General features: G+C 38.5%; 1 protein-coding gene across 4 annotated transcripts in view; it reads left to right on the forward strand.

The window, feature by feature from the left end:
* Window positions 1-1,118: 1,118 nt before the first annotated feature.
* Window positions 1,119-22,443, forward strand: part of ZNHIT6 (zinc finger HIT-type containing 6) — a 29,851-nt gene continuing 8,526 nt past the window's right edge. The window contains exons 1-9 of one of the 4 annotated variants that reach the window (XM_017729963.1): window positions 1,119-1,220; window positions 1,314-1,420; window positions 1,505-1,590; window positions 2,816-2,919; window positions 8,873-8,941; window positions 9,736-9,816; window positions 10,315-10,395; window positions 13,757-13,793; window positions 14,345-22,437. In XM_017729963.1, the coding sequence (XP_017585452.1) occupies window positions 1,204-1,220; window positions 1,314-1,420; window positions 1,505-1,590; window positions 2,816-2,919; window positions 8,873-8,941; window positions 9,736-9,816; window positions 10,315-10,395; window positions 13,757-13,793; window positions 14,345-14,362 (600 nt within the window). In that variant the 5' untranslated portion in view covers window positions 1,119-1,203 and the 3' untranslated portion in view covers window positions 14,363-22,437. Of the gene's footprint in view, window positions 1,221-1,313; window positions 1,421-1,504; window positions 1,591-2,815; window positions 2,920-8,872; window positions 8,942-9,735; window positions 9,817-10,314; window positions 10,396-13,756; window positions 13,794-14,344; window positions 22,438-22,443 lie in introns of those variants that run through there. The other 3 variants (XM_017729962.1, XM_017729964.1, XM_017729961.1) reach the window with 3 other exon arrangements.

Below are 22,443 nucleotides of genomic sequence, written 5' to 3' on the forward strand. Positions count from 1 at the left end.
GAGCGGCCCTGTGCCCTGCAGCCCCCGCGCTGCTCCCCCGCGGTTTGGCCCGACCGAGCGAGGGGCCGCTGGGCAGAGCCTCGCTGGAGCGGTGACGGGCAGCGGGCACTGCGGAGATCCTGCAGAGCACGGAGAGGGAATCCCTGTTCCGAGTAACTCCCCGCTTCTGGTCTGCAGTGTTTGAAACACTTTTTTCTGGTTTTTGGAGTGGCTTCGTGCTGCTAATACACAGAGCTCGTCAGGAGATGGTATTGCTGAACTTGTTCTTCGGGCCCTCGCTACCAGCAAGCAGCGAGCACGTGGTGGGGAGAGGAAGAGAAATGGGTTAGGGCTGACATTTATCCCCTAATGGTTGAAAATGGTGGCTTTGTACTATTCTTGAAAACTTGACTGATATGGGAGAAATGCTATTTCTCGTTTTTATTTATCAGATTTAAAATAAGAAGGATGATTATTTCAGTTGACATATCAAGAACTTTTTCCTAAGAATGGCAGAAACATCTTTTTTAATAGCCTCGTTAAAAACACATGGTCATATTTGTAGAGGAACTCAATTTTTCATTGATATTTGTTTGTTATACTGGTAAGGCTTACACATTTGTGCCTGAAAGGTTCCCTTACTTTGGAGTTTGCACAGCTGACAGCCAGAGGCTGTTTGGCTGACCATGTTGTCATGGTCTTTTTGTTTCAGTGAAAAAATGGGATGCATTGTTCAGGCTTTGGTGTGAATCCTTGAAATTTACTTTCCATCTGCCTAAAACTGGGAATATTATAAGCCAGCATGGTACAGTGCACATTACAGGTGAGGCAAAAGGAGAAAAGCACTGATACAACCAGGCCACAAAGCATAAACTGATAAAGGCTTGCTATGCTTCCAATTCTGGAATTAGCACGTGGTTTGTTTTTTTTCTTTCAGGCATCTACTGTATTTTAATATGTATATGTTTGGAAATACTCCACATAGCTTATGTTTTGTCTGCCACCTTTCCTAATCCAGGGCATTTGTATTTTCTCTTTTTCCTTTCAAGGTGCACATAGCTTTTCCTAAAAATGCTGATGGATGGCCTAGTGCCTGGTTGTTGAGCAGACATTTTTATAAGCCAGTCAGGTGCAAAAATGCTGCATTATTGAGAAGTGGTTTTTGCTTCTTTCAGGTGTGAAACCTGCAGCAAAGAAGAAGCTAAGTACAGATGTCCACGATGCATGAAATATTCGTGCAGGTATCTATTATCTGAACTAAATAGTTTTGATTATTTTTCCCATTCTCATGCTGAACATGTTAATGTTTTGGGTTTTTTTTTTTGTCATTTCAGCCTATTGTGTGTAAAGAAACATAAGCTTGCACTGAGCTGTAACGGAGTCAGGGATAAAACAGCATTTATCTCAGTAAATGAATTTACTGACTTGAACCTTTTGAGTGGTAAGAACATACCTTGTGTATTCTAAAACTCCCTGGTTTTACTAGGTTGGCGCTACATTTTTCTTTGGTTTTTTTAACCTTCAGATTATCGTTTCCTGGAAGATGTAGGAAGGACAGCTGATGCTGCTGCTCGACATTGTATGGTGCATAGTCCAGCAACAAAAAGACTTGTAAGTTTTTGATTATCCTCTTGCTGTGTTGGAGTTAGGGTAGGCTACCTTTGAATTCCCACTGAGGCAGTCCCAATCCAGACTCTAGAGCTGGTGCCTCTCTTATGAAGGTATGAATGACCCTGAATTTTAGAGACAGAAATCAAAAGAAGTCATTAGGTTTATGCAGTAATAGATGGCTACATCCAGTTGCTTGGAAGAATAGATTGCTAACTATATGCATTCTTAAAATTTATGCATGACCACTGTTGCTGTTGAATGATAGATGTGAGTTAAGAAATTCTGAATGTTTCCTGACACCTCCACAACTTTTGAATTTTTAAGTACACACTTCTCAGATAAACAGTGGATTTATTAATTGCCTAAAAATTTTTACATGCTTCCCTACATACCAAATGAAGGCAGCTAGAGCTCCTCAAAGAATAAATCTAAGCAACAGTGGTATAAAAGCCAGCCTTCTAAGGGAGAGGGGGTTTTTGCTGAGGCTCTTTCAGCAACTAAACACACTCCCCAAACTAAAAACAGTGAGCAAACAAATGAAACAAAAAAGCCCAACCAAGCCTACTCCAAAGTACTTAGACTCATTGATAAGTCACAAAAAGGCATCAGGGCCATTTTATTTTCCAGTCTTGTGAAGATATCTTTAAATACAGCACTGAACTCAGAATTTACATTGATAACAGAATAAATTCAGAAGATTCCAGCTTCCTCTCTGGCTGGAGTCATTACTCTGTGTGTGTGTGTATTTAGCACCATGATGTCCTGAAAATTTGTGCTGAAGATGGTGAGACTGCATGGGTAGCAGGTTTAGGGGTGTGATACTGGGCATGTTAATGGGATGATGCCCTTAGTGCTACCTTCAAATCAGAATTTGTCGGTGGCTGGGATGGTGCTTGTGCATCCCTTCTGCCAGCAGGGTTGTAACCCAAAAAGCATCGTTGTGGTGGTATTGCACCCACAGTGGTCACACTGTGACCTTCATGGTATGTTAAAGAACTTTTACTATGAGGAGATAATTGGCATGTTCTTTTTTAATAATAAAAAACTTATGAAAATGTTTCAGAGAGTTTCTAGGCTTACTTCATTTTTTTTTTAATTCAGGTTGGTTTTTTAAAAATTCAGAGTATTTGATTAAATATGGCCTTTTCTACAGCTTTTTATTGTTCAATTTTCATGGGTTTAATATTTTCATATTTTAAAAAAAATGGTCTTATTTTTTTGCCAGTTGTACTGCTTGAGGAACAAAGCTCGAGGGTGTAATATTGAGCTAAAGACACTGCCTGTTGGATTTACAAAAAGAAGAGAAAATTCCACCACCTTCAATTTCATGTGAGTCTTCAGTTGGTTACAGTCAGCAATATTTTATTTTTACTGAGCATATAATGATGAGAATTTGAGTTCATACCAATATGCTTGCTTTAAAATCTGTTAGATGCACTTTTTCTTTTTTTTTCAAAAACTATTTAATATTTTATGCTTCAGGTTTTCTGTTTTTTTAAGGTTGGTTGAGCTCAGTTTAAAGGCTTACATAATTCATGCTGTATTTTGAAAAATGCTAACACTGAGTAACGATAGGAAGAATTAGTGCTGTTGTGCTTTTTTCCTTTTAATTAACACTTAGTTTTTCTGCTGGAAGAAGAAAATGCTTCTTTAGAGGTTTTTTCTAAGGGATTGATGTAGAAAGCTCGCACAAGTCCCTGTCTTTGAAAAGGCTGACTTCAGATCTGAGGAGGTGCTTCAGTACCTGTGTTGTATTCTGTGACGGGAGTTGCTGTGCTGGAGAGCGTGAGTGTTTGATACAGCACAGCTTAGAGAGACAAGTACAGACAGATGCGAATTCAGGAAGAAGGCTAAGGAAAATTTAAATATTTTTTCCTTTATCCACTCTGTGGTTTTTCTCTTATATTCAGAATTTGTGTTTCAAAGTATTTTCACAGTAAAAATAAAAGAAATGACAAAGTATTTCGTTGTGACAGAAATCAGGTCTACAGTTCAACTCAGTGATATACTGAGATGAAATATAAATGCCTTCTGAGCTTCTCACACCAGGGAGATCCCTGATGACTCACATCCCCCTGATGGCTCCTTTACTTGTTTTGTTCATGGTCTCAGTTTTGGTGGCAAGCTGTGTTTTCAGGATGCATTTCCCCTGTGTTCTCAGAGCTGTGCACTCTGCAGTGTCAGTCTCTGGCTGGCCACCAGAGGTCTGTCTCTGACAGAGTAATAACCCACCTGGAAACTGCTCCATACACACACCTGGATCGTTTAGGCAGTTCTGGAGAAAAGCATAGGGGGCTTTGGTTTTGCGCATAAAGTAGTTTTTAGCAGAACGTTAGCATCAAATAGATGTAGAAGTGTAACCTTTTAAAGTTACATATTTATCAGTTCTGTTAAAGAAAACCCAGGGTGAACCAATGGAAAGAAAGGAAATCTGAGGTATTTTCTCGTCTCTCTGCCCCAGATTTATAGGTCTCCCCTCAGAACAGACCAAGTCTGCCCCAGACCTTGCAGAGGTTGCCTCCCTCTGCACTGACTTCCCCGTCTTTGGCTGCATATTCTGCCTTTTACAGATCCTTTTTACTAGCCTCATGCTGGAAAAAGTTTCTCAGGCTTAGAGTTGAGCTTCACTTTAATGGGGAAGTTCCTTAATGTTTCAAATAAAACAATAAAGACACTTAACAGGTTTAGGCTAAGGAGTAGCCTTCAAGAGCAAGTGCAGGAAGCCCAGGAATGCTGGGGTCAGTAGCTAAGAGGACAGAAGAACAGAAAGGGGGCAGACACAGGGAGGTTTGACACTGTTGGGAAGATCCTGGGCATGGTACATAGCTGTGCTGACAAGACATTTGCCTTCATGTACCGTGTTCTTTTTCCTCTAGAAAGCCTTTTTAGGTACACACTGAAGCATAGCTTGCATTGGGGACAAATTAAACTTTGAGCAAATTACACATTCATGTGTATTGTGTAATTTTTGTTGGTTTTGTAGAAGCAGATTTAAAAACTAAGAGGATGGGGCAAAGAAGGTGACTTCTTGGCAAATAGGCATGGAATTATTTCACAGGCTGTTCAAATTCAGTGATGCATATTAAAATTAACATCTGTTTTTTGGGCAGGTTTCTTTTGGTTTTTGGTTGTTGGGTTTGTTTTTTTAATTGGCATGTTCTGCTTACTCTCTTTAAACGGATTCTAAGGAATCAAGTTTGATCAAACCAGTGAATATCAGGCATGTAGCATCTATCTCATGGGACCTCGTGACACCCATAACATTTTGTTAAATCTCACATTGGAATGAGGTAAAGCTGCGCAAATAGTCGTATATCTGTTATATGAGCTTAGCACCTGACAGTGCTCAGGGTCTGGTGTGTCCCTCTCCTGTAGATGTGAGCCCCTTCTCATGCTATTTGTTAGTCAAGATTTATAGACTGATTGCTCCAGAGGGTGGAGGCTGGAAGCTGCTCAACATCTGTGCGTGGAAAACTGAGAACAGGCTTCTCCCATGTCCTCTTCACACTCTCCCTGTGAGCCAAGCTGTTGGGCAGTACAAGGCAGGAATGAGAGTAGTCCAAAACTAGGAAGTACAAGATGTGTTCTTGTGTCATCCCCTGCCTGTGCCAGCGCTGGAGGACTGATCTGTGTCGTTTCAATGTGTTAACCAGACTCTTCATTTCCTGGATTCCATGAGTTTGTTTGCTAAATCCGATGTTGTGGAAGCATACGTGCCAATGCTGGGCAACACAGGGATTAGACTAATGTGTAATATTGAATATCTAGGTAATGGAGGGTCATTAGAAAGTAGAGTCTGAGTCCACAGTGTTAACTCATGGTACATCTGACTTCTTATTCATAAATTATTTTTAATGTACTGCTTCACCGTACATTTCCTGTGGTGCCCTTGTTTTCAATACAACTGAGAGTTCCCGACTGGATATGTTCTGCCATGGAGTTGGTGGGGTGAATTGCTGGGATAGGAAGCCTCTGGGAAAGGGGTGAAGGATGAGGCCAGGCTGAAACCAACAGCAGGAGCATCAGCTGGGAAGCTCCAGCCATCAGGTCAAATGGGAAGTGGGGAATGAGCTTGCAAGTCCATGGCTCCTGGTACGCTGGCAGGAGATGATGTAGTGATACTGAAATGGGACAGTGCAGTTCCCTGAGCTCTGCAGCTTGTGCTGTCCTGCTCCAGCCCATGGCAGCAGAGTGGCATGGAATGCTTCATGGAGTGAGCTTACTTAAGTGCAGATGACTTATGCAATGAGGCATTTTCATTTAGAAAATGAACATAGTACATGTCTGTTGTATTTGAAGGAAATACTACCCCAGTGAGCCATAATGGAAAATGAAGTCAGTGAGATCTGGAGCCAGGATATCTAACTTTAATCAGAACTTGCTGTAAAGCAGCTTTGATAGCATCTACAGTTGACATCAAGTTCTCTGGGCACAGATCAGTGATGGTGAGGGATGCTTCACTTCAGCAGGCACCCAGCAGGTTGTTTTTCAAGAGTTCATTGTACAGTGAAGAGTATGAGGCTATCCTGTTCCAGGCTTCTTTTTCCTCTTTCTTACTTTTATCCTGTTTTTAATCTGTCTTGCCTCTTTCTGCTTGCCATTTACTTCCAGGCAAGAGTACTTTGAAGAGAGATGAAGTCATTAATTGCAGTTTTGGTATTCGTTTGCTGAGAAAAAAATCAAACATTTTGTTTTTCATAGTGGAACTTCTTGACAAGAGATGAACTTTTTAACTTCAGCTTCACAGCACTTTCTGTGCACTTTTCCATAGACTAGATTGTGCCTGGAAGGGGGAGGGGGGGCAGATGTCTGAGAAGAACCCTCTTAAGCTGATTTTTCAGCTGCAATGATGAACTGAGTCTGCCTCAGTGAGCCCACAGGGAACCAGTCTTGCATGTGAAATGAGGATGTGCTGTGTGACAACCGTTTGTACAGACACGTGAAGAGTGTTCCTAGCAACAGATAGCAGATAGCTAAAGTACTTTTCTGGAGCATTTCTTTTTCAAGTGCCTGTATTAGAGACAGTCCTCTGGGCCACATGCATGTTTCTGTGAGCTGTGTCATGGTTTGTCTTGTCACATTGATTTGGCTGTCTTGATTTAAAGATCAAAGTATCACAGAAAGGGTTGTATCTTCAAATATTTAGAATAGGTAAACATGGCCTGTTTGAAAAAATTGTGGAAGATGGTGAGTTAAAGGAAAAAATGCTAGCAAGCCTCATGTTAGTTAATAATATAGAACAAAACCCTCATCTGAACAGTCCTTATAAACATTTTAATAAATGTGCCTATCATTAGTGTTTCCTTCAGCTAATGGTGGTGACCCTATTTCTGTGTCTAAAGCTTACTAAATTTTACTAAGGTCTCCCTGGGAGAGTGCTTTGAAATAATACCATTCCATGTTAAATGGCAGATATTAATGTGTCTGAGAGGAATCACAAGCTTGTTAATTGCAAGGGAACTGAACTGGTTACATAACCCTATTGATATTCCAGTTTACTCTGTGTGTATGGTATCACTGGTGCTTCCTTCAGCTGTCAAGGTAAGAATTGCAAAACCTTGTTTCCCTGACCTTGCAAAAAACTCCCAAAATTCCACTCAATGATTTCGAGTTATTTAAAAACATTTTGCAATTTGGTAATTCTAGACTATCATACCAATATGCAAAACAGGATAAAAATCATGGGTCCAAATACTATGCCAGCTTCTGATTTTATATATATGCTGTATGATTAATAATGTTTTCTGTGTTATCCTCCAGCTCTGGTCTTCTTAACTCTTTCAGACCTGATGTTCTCTAATTTTACCTTCTCATTCAAGGACGGCATTCTCATTCTCCACTTTAGCAAACATGAGCAGAGAGAAAGGAGGAATCACAAGGCATGCTGCACAACTCTGCTGAGGCACACATTGTTTTGGGGACCCTGGGCTTCATTAATTCTTTTTATTCTAATTATTACCTTCTTGGGAAGGGGGTTCCTGCTTGCTCTTTTTTTGGTAAATACTAATACGTCTGATTTTACTTATACTCCAGAAAGTATAGTTCAGCTGTAAAACTCAGTTTTCTGCTAGGAACAACTAGGTAAGGGAATTATTTATTTGATAATCTCACTTTATAAAAAGTGCTTGGATTTAAAAATTGCTGTAAGAGTTAATTGATCATAGCACCTAAGTTTACTATTTTGCTGGTGGATGCACGTACACTCATCTCTGCAGCCAGCTAGAACCTGCTGGATGATGTTTCATCTGCCTGATAAACAAATTAAACAACATTTTGGAACAACACTGTGTTTACTTTTGATTGTAGACCAGAATTTTTGCATAACTGAGGGTGATTATCCTGGATACAATGATTCATTGGTCTTAAATAATGTTTAAAAAAGTAGTTAAAAAAGAGACACCATTAGATGTCCCTGTCCTTCGCAGGTGTTTGAGCTCTGATTTCTAAATCTTTGCTGTTTGTCATGAGTGTGAATTTCTAAACCAGAGCAAAAGGCCAGGAACCTACCTTTTAGGTTGTGCTTTCTCGTAGGGGAATCTTTTAGAAAGGTTTCTGCAGATTTTCTGCAAATGAGCAAAAAGGCAAATAGAGACTGCCTGATGTAGCAAAGTACTCTCTACCTAATACTGCCTTTCTTAAGGTGATACTAGTCTCGAACTATGCTTCAGGAGCTTCTTTTCTCAGGTATTCATTGTGCTAGCTGGAAAGGGAAGATGCCTCATAAAAATGACAGCTAACATACAGAAGAAGGGAATGTGACATCACTTCGTCTGTACCAAAAGTTTTACGATCTTGCTGTAAAATGTTTGTTCTTTCTGACTTCTCTTGTCCATATTATGCCAGAAGGCAGCTTTCCTCCCTGGCCATGACACATTTGAGGCCATCATTGCTGGGAAAAGATGAGTCCCCTGTGTTCTGTAGAACCTGGCCTCAGCTGGGGCTCTGGCTATTATTGTTGCAGAGGTTTGGTAATCTGTCCTGGGTGATATGCCAAAAAGCAGTTTCCTTTTCTGAAATTAAAGGGCAGCTGGAATATTCTCCCTTTTAAAATGTGAAATACCGTTGATCAGTTAATGGGTGATATCTTACTATATTTGTAAGGAACAGATTTTCATCCCATGAAAAAAAAGCACACCCCTTTTACTCTTTGAAGCCATTCAAAATCTTAACTCTGTATTTTCTTCTGCACCCATGCTGTCGGCTACCAAGCTTTATCATAGAAAAAATAAATAGTAGTTGTTACCAACTAACACTAAGAATATGCATTTCTTTTTCTTTTCAGGGAGAACAAGTTCTACTGGCATTTGAAGCTCGTATTTCCTCACTGTCATGCTGAATACACTTTAAAAGGGTACAGAGCTTTAAAAAAGATTTTTATAAGGTTTAAAATAATCTGCTGAAATTGAACTGCAAAATATTTTGATCAGTTCTTACTGAGTTCTGTTATACAAGGTAAACTCAGGTATTAATTTTAGTCTTAATTAAAAGGGCATTTCAATTTAAAAAATATTGGAAGTTGTTTAGTCTTTTCCTCTTTGAAAGCTAGCAGACTTTTCAAATCAGGCAAAATGTTTGGTTGTTAGTCCTTTTATTTATGTAAATAGAGAGGTTGTATATTCACAATAGCAGTACCCCTACACCTAACGTATTCTGTTCTCATGGAGCAGATGTTCAGCAAGATTTGCCACCTCTCCTCACCTGCACTGTGGAGCTGACCTTCATACAGGGTGAAATGGTTGCATTGTTTGCTTTGTAGGAAAGTCCACAAACATGTTTCAAAAAGGAAAAAAAATAAGCTTTTATTGACAGATGTTTCTCCTTTTTTCCTAGCCTGAAGGGAGGTGAGAAGTATGCCCTTGTCTGCTTCTAGGGCTGCAGGAACAGCGTGTTTCTTTTGCAGGGTTAGAAACTAGAGATATGCATCTGTTTATTCCTCGTACGTGCCTGTGAAATCCCAGTGCTGAAATTGAGATAAAGCTGCCCATATCTGTGCAGTATTGATACACATCTATGATCCTCCCATAAACTACTCAACTGTGCCACTATAACATGCTAATATACAGCTTCCTCCAAGTGACTCATAACAGTTATTTGTGTACATGATGATCAATGTCTCACGTGCTTGATTTTTATCTTTGGTGAAAGGGTGCCTGATGATAAAACACTTGCTGATATCCTCAAGCCATACATTGATCCAGTGGAGTCAGATCCTGTAGTTTGTCAAAGGTGTGTATTGAATAACTTTTCTGCCTAGTTGATATAATGCACTAATAAAAGAAGGGAATGGTTCTGAATAAATGGCTTAAATTAGCTGCATTATCAGCTTGCAGAGCTGAGTTCCCAGTCAGCAGTACATCTTTAATTCCTGTGGTGAAAACCATCCTAACATTCACCAACCAACTAACCCTGGGGTATAGCCACCAAATTTAAACCAGCAAAACATTAAGAAACTGACTCACGGCTTAAAGACCAAGTAAAGCAATTATAATTCTGAAAAATGTAACCGTAATTAACCTCAGTGGAGGTGAGGATTTACATCTTCAAAATAATTAGAAAAACATACTAATAATTATAACCCTCATTTATAGGAAACAATATGTGACAAATTATTGTTTTCATGAAAAAAATACATTGTTTTGGCTGTTGACATGCATATCTTATGGATGACGGGAAGAAAAGTCATTGTACATCATTTCTGCATCTTTGCTGCCTTTTTTTTTTCAGATTAAAAATCTATACAGCATCTCCTCAGTCAGATGTACGAATTTTAATGAAAATAGAAAACAGGAGCCGAAACTCTATCAGGTGAGGTGGTTCTTCAGTTTGTGTGCTTACTAATTAAAAATAACAAAAGAATTTAACATGTTTCTTAGTCTTTAATTTTACAGTTGGAGATTACATAATCTCATGGATTAAACTTCAGTGAGTAATTACAAATGGTCTTAAAAATGATTTGGCAAAAATGCTGATTCTTTGTCTTTTAATATGTCAACATTGACATTTCGGTGCTATTATTGAGTAAGCAAGCCCCTACCTAAACTGCTTCAGCAGAAGTCCATGCCAGTGTAACAGAACACAGGTTTGTGTTAAAATGCTAAAGAACTGTATTGACCCATAGATCTTCCTGTCTGGAAGTTCCTCTCTGGATATGTTAACCTCCCTCAGGGAGTTGAAGTGATAGTCAAGGAGAGTTATCATTTTAAATCACTGCAGCAAAAATTATGTGTTTATCACAACCCAGTCACTGCATTTAAAATTACACATTTTTCTCAAAGTTACTTGCTCATCACTCTTCATGTTACCGTATTTCTGGGTGTGGGCTTTTATGTCTTCAGAATTCAGACTTGTCCAGAATTGTTTTCTTTGTTTCCAGAACAGACAATAATCTTGAACTTCAAAATCAAACTTTAAATAAATACTTTTTGCTAATATAAATACCGTTCTGAACACTCCATCCTGTTGTCATTGCTGCTGAAAAGGATATGTATCAGCATAGTATCATAACTTACTGTGGTTCACAAGTGATTCCTAGTTAGGCATCTGAAAGTACATTCTGGTCTTCAGATGTAACAAATGTAAATAGTATGCTTCCCTAAAATATGATACATTATTTCCAAGGGGGGAATAAAGGTATATTAAAAGAATTTTAGCTGTAACTTAGCTTCCAGTTTATGCTGGGTTTTTTTCCCAGTAATACTAAAAAATGTGTAATGTACTTTCCAGTTCAAATTCAAGTGCAAACTCTTAATGATGTTGATTGATTTTTTCTCTTTGCAATCATTATTTGAAATATGGTTGTAACATTTGCCATCAGAATTGCCAGCTAGAAATCTGTTGGCTGTAAGTGAATTTGAAGATACAGAGCCATGGTTCTTATAAGCGGGGGGAAAACATGAAAGGCTTTGGACTGACCAGTACCCTGTGTCTGAGTGTTATAAGTGTGGGAATAGTGAGTTCTCATTTGTGGAACACTGGAATTGTAAGGGACCAGCTGTTTCAGCTGAGTGTTCAGAAGTCCATGGAGCCTGATGGGTTTCATCCTAGAGTACTGAAAGAGGTATTGGATGTTACAGCAAGACCTCTCTTGATCATGTATTAAAGGCCTTGGGGTCTGAGGAGCTCCCTGCTGACTGGATGTCATGTTTTAACCTAACAGGCAGCTAAACACAGCTCAGGCACTCACACAACACCCCACATCCCCAGTGGGATGAGGAAGAGAATCAGGAAGAAAAAATTAAAATTCTTGTGTTGTGATAGTTTATTAGCACAAAAAAGGAAAGGATGATAATGATAAAAGAATTAGAATATACAAAAACAAGTGATGCCCAGTGAAGTTGCTCACCATCCACTGGCCAGTGTCCAGCCGGTTCCCAAGCAGCAGCCCCTGGCCAGCTTTGCCCTTAATTTATGTGCTGACCATGTGTGATATGGTATGGAATATCCCTTTGGCCAGTTGGGATCAGCTGTCCTTGCTATGTCTTCTCCCAGCTTCTTGTGCCTTCCAGCCTACTTGCCGGTGGGGTGGTGTGAGGAGCTGAAAAGACCTTTATACTACAGTATCAGCAGCGGTCTTTCACATTTCCTTTTTTAGGAAAGAAGGAAAAAGTTGGTTTTGTAATAGTAGATAAAATCCACATTTTAATCTTTTCAAGTGTAGTATTTAAGCTGTTTGGAAGTGAAGTATGTAAGAAGGTTTGGAAGAAACCAGTTTAATACAGAAGTTGACTATCTCTTGTGCTCTTTAGGTTTTTTTTGTTACTTAACCATTTGCCTCTTCTGAAGTATTTATAATATTTCCTTATGTCACAGATTTGAGCAAGAATTCTTTTTTATTAAATTAAATTAACCTAAATATTCTTAAGTCTGAGACTCATCTGTATTCCCAGAATCAGCCTGTTTGTTGATGATGAGGTTGGAGTAATTGGTATTTATCCTACTTAGTGAATGTAAAGTTGGAAGTACAGGAACACCAGTAGAAAGTTAAAATAGAAGTGTATTTTGACTTGAGGACAGCACTTCCGCAGTTGGAAATTATATGAATCTCTTCATATAAGTTGGTGGAGCAGGCCCAGCTGGGGCAGTGCAGACAGGTCAAAGAAACAGCATACTGAAGAAAAATTCCTCCTCTGAAAGGAAAGAACAAAGTTTGTTTGAAATGATGGGACTGCTATGTCAGCATAAAGTCACTTCTGTCGACATAAGCTGTGTCTGTGCCAGCAGGCACTCTCAAAGCTGTTGTTGTGACAAAGGCTCTGTGAGGGAATTCAGAGTTTTACTGTAGTTGCATTACAGTTAAGTAAGAGGGAATTTGTTTTGATTTCTTCTCCTTTTGGTTCCTCGCCCCTAAGTTAATTGGAAAATATTGCTCTTACTCTATGAATCAATATGTGGAATTGCAGTGGAAGTAGTTGTGATGTAACATAACCAGCTTGCTGCTTAGTGGTGTTCCCTATGGAACAAAAACTGAGTGGAGACAGAGCTCCCTCACCTTTCTTTATGTTTCTTTAACAGTGGGAAGCGTTAACTGCTGGTTTGTGTAGCCTTGAGTGCCACTGTCAGCTCAGTGTAATTTCTCATCCTGTGCCTCCTCATTTTGCGTGATTTTAGGCTGTATGTTTCTGTACGGAAAAAAGATCTTCCATCACTTGGTGGGCAGACTGAAAGAATAGGATTGGTGTAGGTTACTCATACGTGTAAGTGTACATGAATGCTGTGTTACCTACAACTTCTGTGCCCACCAGAAAAATTTCTTCTCCACAAGCACTAGATGATAGAAAAGTTGTAAACACATGTTGTTATGTCAGATGTTGGTTTTAGGCTTAGCAGAACCTTTTGGAAAAAAGTCCTTTTCGTATTTACAATTGTGTATTATTGAGGAAGTGCAGTGGTGTTTTGGAGAGTATCTAAGCAGGATTATTATGGGTTATAAAATGTTAGTCTTCTAGTTTTAAGGTAGGTATGCTACAGAAGGAGTTTAGTATTTCCTGTAATTGTTTATGAAACAGGAGTTTGTGGTTTAGTTTTGGCTGGTTTTTGTGTTTCACAGCAAATCACCCTTGTAGTTTGAAGGTCCTTTGTAGAATGCTTTAAATTTTTGGGGTTTTATTTTTTTCTTTCTTCAGAAATAGAAATTAGCCATGAAGTACTGATTTCTGTTTTCTCACAGGAGTTCTGCAGAACTTCAGAAAGCCACTGGTGTGCAGGTATTGTGGATAGCTGCCAAATACGGTGCTTGCTTTCTTCTTGCTGTGTGTCTTTTACCATCAGTGGTGACAGTTCCTAGGGAACTTTGCGATAAGTTATTATTTCTGTCTTCCCTAAAACCAGCCTGTAAGAATTGCTTTCAGTATTAATTGGTAGCACTCCACAGTTAATTGGGGTAACCTAAAGCATAATTTCTCCTCATGTCTTCTTGGTCCTACCTGTCATCTCATGCTCTATAACTCTCAGTTACACTTACTTTATGAGGAATCTTGCAAAGGAGGGTTTCAAAAAACAAGCGTTACATAACTCTCTTCTTCACTTAAAACCTTTTGCTTTTAAAGGAAGTTTGGAAAAAATCTGCATTTGAGTGGGTCAGAATAGTTTTCCATTTGGTACTGCTTGCTTCGATCACCTGTTATGCAATATTTAGTTAGTGGTTGGTGTCCATTCTCTCCTTGGCTGTAGCTATTCCAAGAAAGGTTTAACTTCTGCCTCTTGGATGATTTTTATAGTCTACATTCTTTTATAAAGTAGTATTTTCTTTCTTCAGAATAAATTAGTGTCCTGACTATCTTCAGACCTTTATTTGGGATGCCTTCAAAGTGACTTCATATGGTAAGAGTATTGCTTTTTCCAGTAAGGAAAGGAAAGGTGCAACAGCCAAATAACACAGTGTGGTTTGGGAAATACACCTTCTCATTTTCCTGAGAATAGCCTTATCAAGCTTCATGTAACAAAAAAACTAAACCAAAACAGCAACCAGCCCTTCCCAAAAAGAATTCCTTAATCAAACAGATCGTTGGTCTTTTTTATTAGTAAGTTAATAGTCAGAGTTAGGTTGTTTTGTAACTACGGATACCTCATGAGAAATTCATTTACTCAGCCTTATCATATAAGGTGATCCTATTTCTAGAAGAGAAATAACTGCAACTTAAACTTAATTTTAAAAATTAAGTATAATTTAATTAAGTACTGATAGTTTCAGAGACAAATCTAAATAAGGTTAAACCCCACAAATTAAATATCTCTTTTACTGGGCTCAGTAACATCTTGCGTGAATCTAGTTTAGGTAGTTGACACTTTAATTCCATGCATTTGGTTTAATAGAATTTTAAAATAATGCTTTCTTAAACATCAGTGTTAGGTCTTTTGTATAGTAATGTTCTTTTTTCACCTATTCAGAATACCACGTGAGAGTTATTTCAAAATCAGTTGGTGCAGAAAACTTTGAGGATGTGAAGGTCGGAGTAGGCCCTGACAGAATATTTAGGTGCCTGGAAAATACAGTCTGGTTGGCTTTAAAAGCTTTGCAAAGTCCACTGCTTCGAGTAGACCCACATCCGTGAAGGAGCTGGAGTACAGAGCTGTACCAGACTGTATCCTGTCGCTTTCCTGTTGTAAAACTGCCACATCATACAGGGATGGATACAGAATCAGTTGTAGAATTGTATTCTGTATCAGTAGGTGCTGGTGTAGCTCATTCTCCAGTTACTCAGAAAGCAAAAAATACCAAAAGGATTTTTGTGCCAGTTCCAACATCAAGGGGCTTCTTAACTGTCTGTGGCGGCACTGGCTGGGGCACATGAGAATAATGGCATGTTTGCCACTTAATTCTTGTGGACCACAGGGAAGAAAATCTACTCAACAAGTATCAGAGGTTCTCCTCTACTAAGTGCCATTGTTTTATGGTGGTGAACACTTACTTTGCTTTAACTGATTTAATTCAGTTGCTTTCCAGAAGGCTGGATGATGTTAGTAATTTTGGATCACTGCCCTGTCTCAAGATCAGCTGGCAGAAATGAGAGTTATTTCCTTGGATGACTGAGCTATGTGCTCAAAGAGAATTTTCTTTTGTAGTCTATTGTTTTTAAATAACTAAGGGTTAGATCACATCAGTAGGTTGCAGTAGTCACAGTAATAGATTTAGGAAGGTGAAGCTTTTTGTCTTACTATGTGCAAATAAGCCAACACACTTTTGGAAAATCATCTTGGAATTCAAATTGTAATTGTTTATGAAACAGGAGTTTGTGGTTTAGTTTTGGCTGGTTTTTGTGCTTCACAGCAAATCACCCTTTTAGTTTGAAGGTCCTTTGTAGAATGCTTTAAATTTTTACTTTAAATAGTAGAAATGTAATGGAACCAAATACTTTTTAATGTAGTATGTAGATTATTTATTTTCTTATCTTTAAAAATGTCTGTTAGAACTTGTTTCATGAGTTACTTCAGGATTATTTTTAAAACCCTGTTATATTAAAATACATTGAAGGTAGCCTCAAGTATTGATCTGTTAATGTTTTCCTTAATTTTTCATACTGTCTTCCTCAGGCACTTCTTCTGCATTGTCATTTGTGAATAACTTCATGTAAAACCAAGAGAGCTTATAGTCTTTGCTTCCTGCTTTTCACACATAACTGAGTTTCTTTAAAAAGTCACTGCTGTTAATGTGGTTCAGGAATCAGTTCTTTTTATTATCATATTATGACCTCATTTCAAAAATACTGCTTCATCTTGCAAAACAAATGTGCTAGAATTAACACGTTTCAAGCATTATTTCCTCCTTTGCATTTTCTGCAAATGTTGAAAAGTGGTGTGCTTTATTTATGATTCTCTAGTCTTACTTAGGAAGCAATTTCTTTTCACATTTGTGTAGTACACAATATACATGAGACAGGAATTAAGGATACAAATCCTTGGCTGAACTGCTGGCCTTGGCATGAGTTGGAACAGACCCCAAGCTGGCTTTAACCTATGCCAGAAGATTGACAGTAGAATTCATTACTCCTCTGTAGCTTGCAGCAGCTGGCACAAAAGCAGCTCTGCCAGCTTTACAAAAGCAGGGAACCAGCTTACAATAGTCATTCTTCACTGCACAACTGTAGTCAGGCACTGGTGACTTCGTGCTGTTCAAGGGGAAGTAGAACTTGGCCTGTAGTCTGTTTCTTAAACACAGCACTCCTATGTATTAATACTTGCTGCTGTTTTTTCCCAGAGTGTTGGATTTTAGTTGGTGGGGTTTTTTTAATTAAAACTTCTTGCTTTTCTTACTGAATACTTCCTTATGTTTTCCTGCAGGTCATTTCAGGCTTCCTGGTTTGTTACTGCAGCCATTTTAGTGTATTTCTCACATGCTCCATCTCTATCTGAATATCAGTCTCTCTGCTGACAAAAGCGATGCAGAGCAGTGGATGCCAGGTTACACAGCTTTTACTGTAAAAAGCAGTCACTTTCCTTCCTAGCTGCTTACATTCTTCATTGAAATCCTGTATTACACAACAGAGATGGAAAGCAGAAAACTACTCATTGCTGAGTATAATAAGTGTGTAGGGTCTGAATCTGTAGCATGCATAGCTAAATGTTTGTGATGTCTGACTACAATTACTTGACCTTTCAAAAGATTTTTGGGATGATTTCAAAAAAACCCAGAGTTTGTCCATCTTACTATCTTGTGCAATCATTTTTTTCTTGAAAGGGATTCCTTTATGAACCAGTAGACGCCTGTTTTTTTTTAAAGTAACAATCCAGTGTTTTGTAATCCATGCTGAATTCTTTTGGATGAACTGTTTTACAATTAATGGTATTGCATTAGGGTTTCTAGAGTGTCCCAGCTAGAGAGTTGCTGACTGAGACATTTATTGCACAAAGATTTATTTGAAATCATAAGGTCCACTCCAAAATTCTGCTATCTGTGTTGCAGCAAGTTAAATCCAGACAGCTTGTAGAGGAGGAATGTGTAAGTATAGAGGTGGAGGATGAGAGAACAGTAAGTGCTAAGTTGGCTTCAGCCGGTAGTTTGACCTGTCCAGTCATGTTGTGGTGTTCCATAAGCACCACAGGCAGATCTGAAGACCTTCAGATACTTCATGTTTGCAGAGCAGGTAGGCAGACCCCAAATTCTAAACCAGAAAAACTGTACACAGTATCCTCTTTTCTCATCGTATCTGGGCTTAGAGCACGGGAACAGCCTACCCAGCACAAGCACAGGCAGATTTTCTGTCCTCTCTTAGAATGTGCAGCTGGAAAAGGCTGTTTCAAGAACAGATCTTGCGGTTTGCTCCAGCCCGACATTTCTACTGGAGAGCAGAGGGCACCTCCCATGTATGTATGTAACTATGTAACATATGTATGGTGTGGAAAAAGTCTTCATGGAAGTTCATCTGCTGTGTAGCATGCACGTATAAGGCAGACTTGAAGGCAGGAAAACAGGCTATGAAATTCAAGAAAATACTATAGTTGGAAAAACCCTGTTGAATAATCTGTAGCCCCTTGGCTGAGGGAAGGAGCTGGTAAAAATGAGCTGTAGAGCCAAAGTGACGTTCAAACTATTTGTCCTCTTCCACTGTAGATTAGGTGTTGTGAGATGTATTGACGGGCTTAATTCAACTCTGTGGGTTGCTGTTAAAATATTTTTATGAAGGAAAAAGAGGATTTTCTGCTGGTTTCTTGGAAGAAAAAGACAATGAGATGCTGATTTAAAGTTCCTTAATTTCAGGGGCTGGGAGCATGGGAAGGCTGAAAAGGCTTCTAGAAGCAAAGATACAAACTCTGCCCTGGACAGTTGAAGTGATAGGCTGAGTTTGGAATCTGCAGCACTGTGAAACATGGCAGCATAGCCATCAGTGTTTTTACAGAGACAGAGGAGAGGAGAACTTTTACATGTTCTTGTCAGGAAGGAGAAAACCTGTTATTTCCTCCTGATCCCGCCAAAAGGGAATCCCTCTGTTTTTTCTCTTTCTTGACGGAAGTGTGCTAGGACTGATTGTTTCAACATTGCCAAGTAGGGAACTGACCTTCCTGCTTGTTTCCCAAGAGAATAATTTGTTTTCTTTATTTCATAGTTTTTCCTTTTCATTGTAAAGCATTGGCAACCTGTACCTTAATGGTATGTTTATGGTAGTGTGATTCCCATGAAAATAAGTATAAATTTGTGAATATGTTTCCACCATTCAGTACAGAGCATTAAAGACATTTAGAGTTTCTCCATATGAGCCAAATTTGGAAGTTAATAGTTGCTATTTGGGGATTCGAAATTAGAGAAATATCAATTCTTCTTGAAGTGGAGGTTCATTAGATTAACCCAAGCATAATGACAAAAGTATTGCAAATTTACAGTGACTGATTTCTCATCAGTTTTGTATTTGTTTAGTTTAGCAGTGTACTGCTTGCTTTTGTTAATTTGTCAAATGAAATTTGACATATTAGTTTTCTGAACTTGATGTATTAATAGTTTCTGATTGCATCCTTTGATACTCCTTGGTACAACTTGTACCTCAAATTATTTACAGTTAGGTTTCATGGGGCTGTGTATCAGAATGCTGTCATTAAAGTAGACTTATGACTGACTTTTTCCCTGTGATCATGCCAGTATTGTATTAGTCATACAAGTTTCATATTTTGACCTCTTCATATTTTTGGGGAACAATGCACAGCTTTTACTTGTACTAAATATGCCACTGATACCTTTTCAGTTTTTGAAACTTAAGACATTCATCTGCAGTAGCCACCTCACTAGTCTTACTAATCAGAACTTTTCCCTTGTGAAATTTCACATTCACATTAAGTCTTCTGGCTTGTGGTAACTCAGGCTGTTTTGTTTCTTTGTCCTGAGTCGTATAGTGGCCTTACATGATTGTGGTTTACACTTTTTTCATATGTCAGCTCTATAATATTTAAAGAGTTGTAAACCTTGAGCTTTTGAGCCTGGCTTCACAAAGTAAGTAAATTCCCGTGTGTGTAAAGAACTATTGCTGTGATGCACTTGACTTACAGCATCTTTACTTGATGCTGGATTTTTGTTCTTTTTTTTCATTATGTCTTATTGAGATGGGGAAAGTATTTGCATTCTTGAAATTCAGTATCACTTTATTTCTGTATTCTTTGCACCAAATTCTGCCAAATGCAAGAAACTGACATTTGCTGTTTTCACATTTTCCTTTTGTTTTGTTGTACTTTGTTTTATAACTCAAAGATGCAGAATGTTCTGTACTTCAATTAATTTTTGGATCATTGTTGTGATCCTGAATCCTTTTACCTCATCACTCTTACAGCTCAGTCCACTAAATTGTTGAAGCAGTTGCCTTATCTGCTTTATGGGTTTTGCCATCAATTGATATATTTTTCCATTATTGTCATTAAACAACTTTTACTGTGCTTTTTTCCTTTGTGCAATTGCCTCATTCTCAAGAGGCTTAAACAAGGACAGCCTTTGTGCTTCTGTGGTGACATACTTGTAGTCTTACTTTGCTTCTCTCTCCTTTCCATTAACTGTTTTGTGTGTTTTCTAGGGTAGAAGTGAACAAACCAATGAATCTTTTTGGACATCTACTATTTTGTCAAATAATTTAGGTGTTCCTGCTGTCTTCACTTGAGTATTACTTTTTTTTCTTCCAGGATGTTACAAGAGGGGTTTGTGAGTTCAGTTTTTCTTTTCCCCATTTTACACCTGAATTTTCAACAGTTCTTGGGTTTCTCTAGTGGCAGAGCCTCTTAGAGCCCATGAAAGAGAGGAGTTGTTACAAATTGTTACAATTTGTCTTAATATGGTCATTGTGTGAGGATGACCTATGGCTGAAATATGGCAAGGAAAAGGAACAGCTTCATGGTTTTCTCATTAATTGGATGTGCCTTTATGTACTCTATGAATGTAGGTGTAGTTGGGAGATGGTGATGATGTCCAAGATGCTTCCCTGGTATGCTGGCAGCTTTTTCTCCTGTACTTTTCTAGTTGGTTCCTAGCTGGGTTTGTGGTCCAAATGGTTGATAAAAGAAGGTTTCTTGATCTATTTTTTTTTTTTCCCAGAAAAAGCACTTTTTTGATGGAAGTGTTACTTAAGATAGGGATTTGACTTGAAAGGGATTTGGCCAGGCATCTGGTCTGTACTGGTCTTGATTAAGTTATGCCGGTATCAGTAGTATGGAGGAGAGGTTAGTGAACATCTGTTGAGGCAAATTATGGAGGTCCTAGACCAGGAGAAGAAAAATAACCAAGAGTGGAAGGAGGACTATCAGGTTTTAAATACTTCTGTAAACTGTAGTATGTATTTTTTTCATATAAAAATATCAACTTGAGCTAGGTTCCCATTCTCTTTTCTTAAAAGAGTGTTCGGCAAAGTATTCCATAATATTGTTCTGCTGTTGATAAGAGTTAGTTATAAAGGAAGTGTTATGGCAAGTCTTTTTTTTGTTTGTTTGTTTCTAAGATTTCTGCTGTTTTGCTCATTGAGTTTTCTAATTTTGTCATGTATCTGGACTAATAAAATTCACTGGTTTAAGCTTTTTAGAATGTCAGCATTCTAGTGACGAAGTTAAATATAAATACTGTGCATTATTTCAGTACATTGTATTTGCTGCCATACAACTTTCCTTTCATACCTAATTCAAGAGAGCATTTCCCTGCTTCCATGTTCACCAAATCATAACCACACGAAGAGGTTATTCACCACTTAGGAATGAAAGTCCATCTGTTAGTTATTATCTTTGCTGTACTGCAGCACTTCAGAATGAGTGCTTGGGAGAGACCTTAAGTGCTGTACCCAGTCTTTGCCTCCTTCTAGGCATATGCAGATACCTAGGAAATGCCACCCTCTTTGGTCTGGTGAAAGAGTCCTTCTTTCTTCCCATATGTTAGCATAGGTTTGGTTATGGATTTTTAGGACTAGGCCCAAAACAGATAGCGTGATTTATTGTGTCCGAGTTATGCCAAGTAAATACCTCGATGTTTCCACTCAGTTCTAGGAAGAAAAGTCATCTTTGTGTAAAATACGTGCAAGCAGTTTAGTTGATCTCTCTCACAGGGAATCATGAATGTCGTTATACAAATCCACGTTTTGGTAATACATACAATTGTTTAGATGGCAAAAACTTGTTTGTTCTCTTTTCAGTGTCTAGAAGACTAAACTAAAGAAATAATCTGGCTACAATTTATCTTTAATTCCAGATTGCAGATTTTTTTATTATTATTATTAAAATTGAAGTTCCTGTAGATGACATTCAGGAAAACCTGATCAGCAGGGAATTTCCTGCTGTCTGAATTCATGGAGACAAGTTACGCCACTGCGACGATAGCCACAGGCTCCATTTGAGGGGAACTTGTTCTGATGCAGTGACCTAATGTGGTATTCCTGCCTGTGGGAGACAGATTAGGAGACTGAATTGTTGAATTCCTGGAAGGTGGTGGAATAACTATAGATAGTGAAACTAGCCTTTGCAGAAACTCACAGATGCTATCAGAAGTGCAGAGCCATTAATTTCAGTATTTTGTGAAAGGTAACAGAACTGTTCATAGAGCAAATACAACAGTTTATGTGGGAACTGATCTGGGATTGCTGAATCTTGCTAAATTTTCTCAATTGTCACAATTTTTGTAGGCTTTTAAACTGCCTGCTAGCAGGCAAATTCTGTTTAATTTTGGTTCTTCAAAAAGTAGTTATTGTTATTTCATTCCAGCTAAAATCAAAAGCTGTTGTCTGCTAAGATCATCTCTTTGTGGTCCTTATAAATGGAGTCATTTCTTATTAAGAAAAAATCCAGGCCTATTTATTGCTTTGCGACATGAGCATGAAGCTTTGCTTGGAGCAAGAAAATAATCAGGAAAGTGTATTATTAGATGGTGGGTGTTGTTCAGGGAGGCTGAGGGAACGTAAGGAAGGGAAA

Source organism: Corvus brachyrhynchos, unplaced genomic scaffold (genome assembly GCF_000691975.1).
Source record: "Corvus brachyrhynchos isolate BGI_N302 unplaced genomic scaffold, ASM69197v1 scaffold101, whole genome shotgun sequence".
Taxonomy (NCBI): Eukaryota; Metazoa; Chordata; class Aves; order Passeriformes; family Corvidae; genus Corvus; species Corvus brachyrhynchos.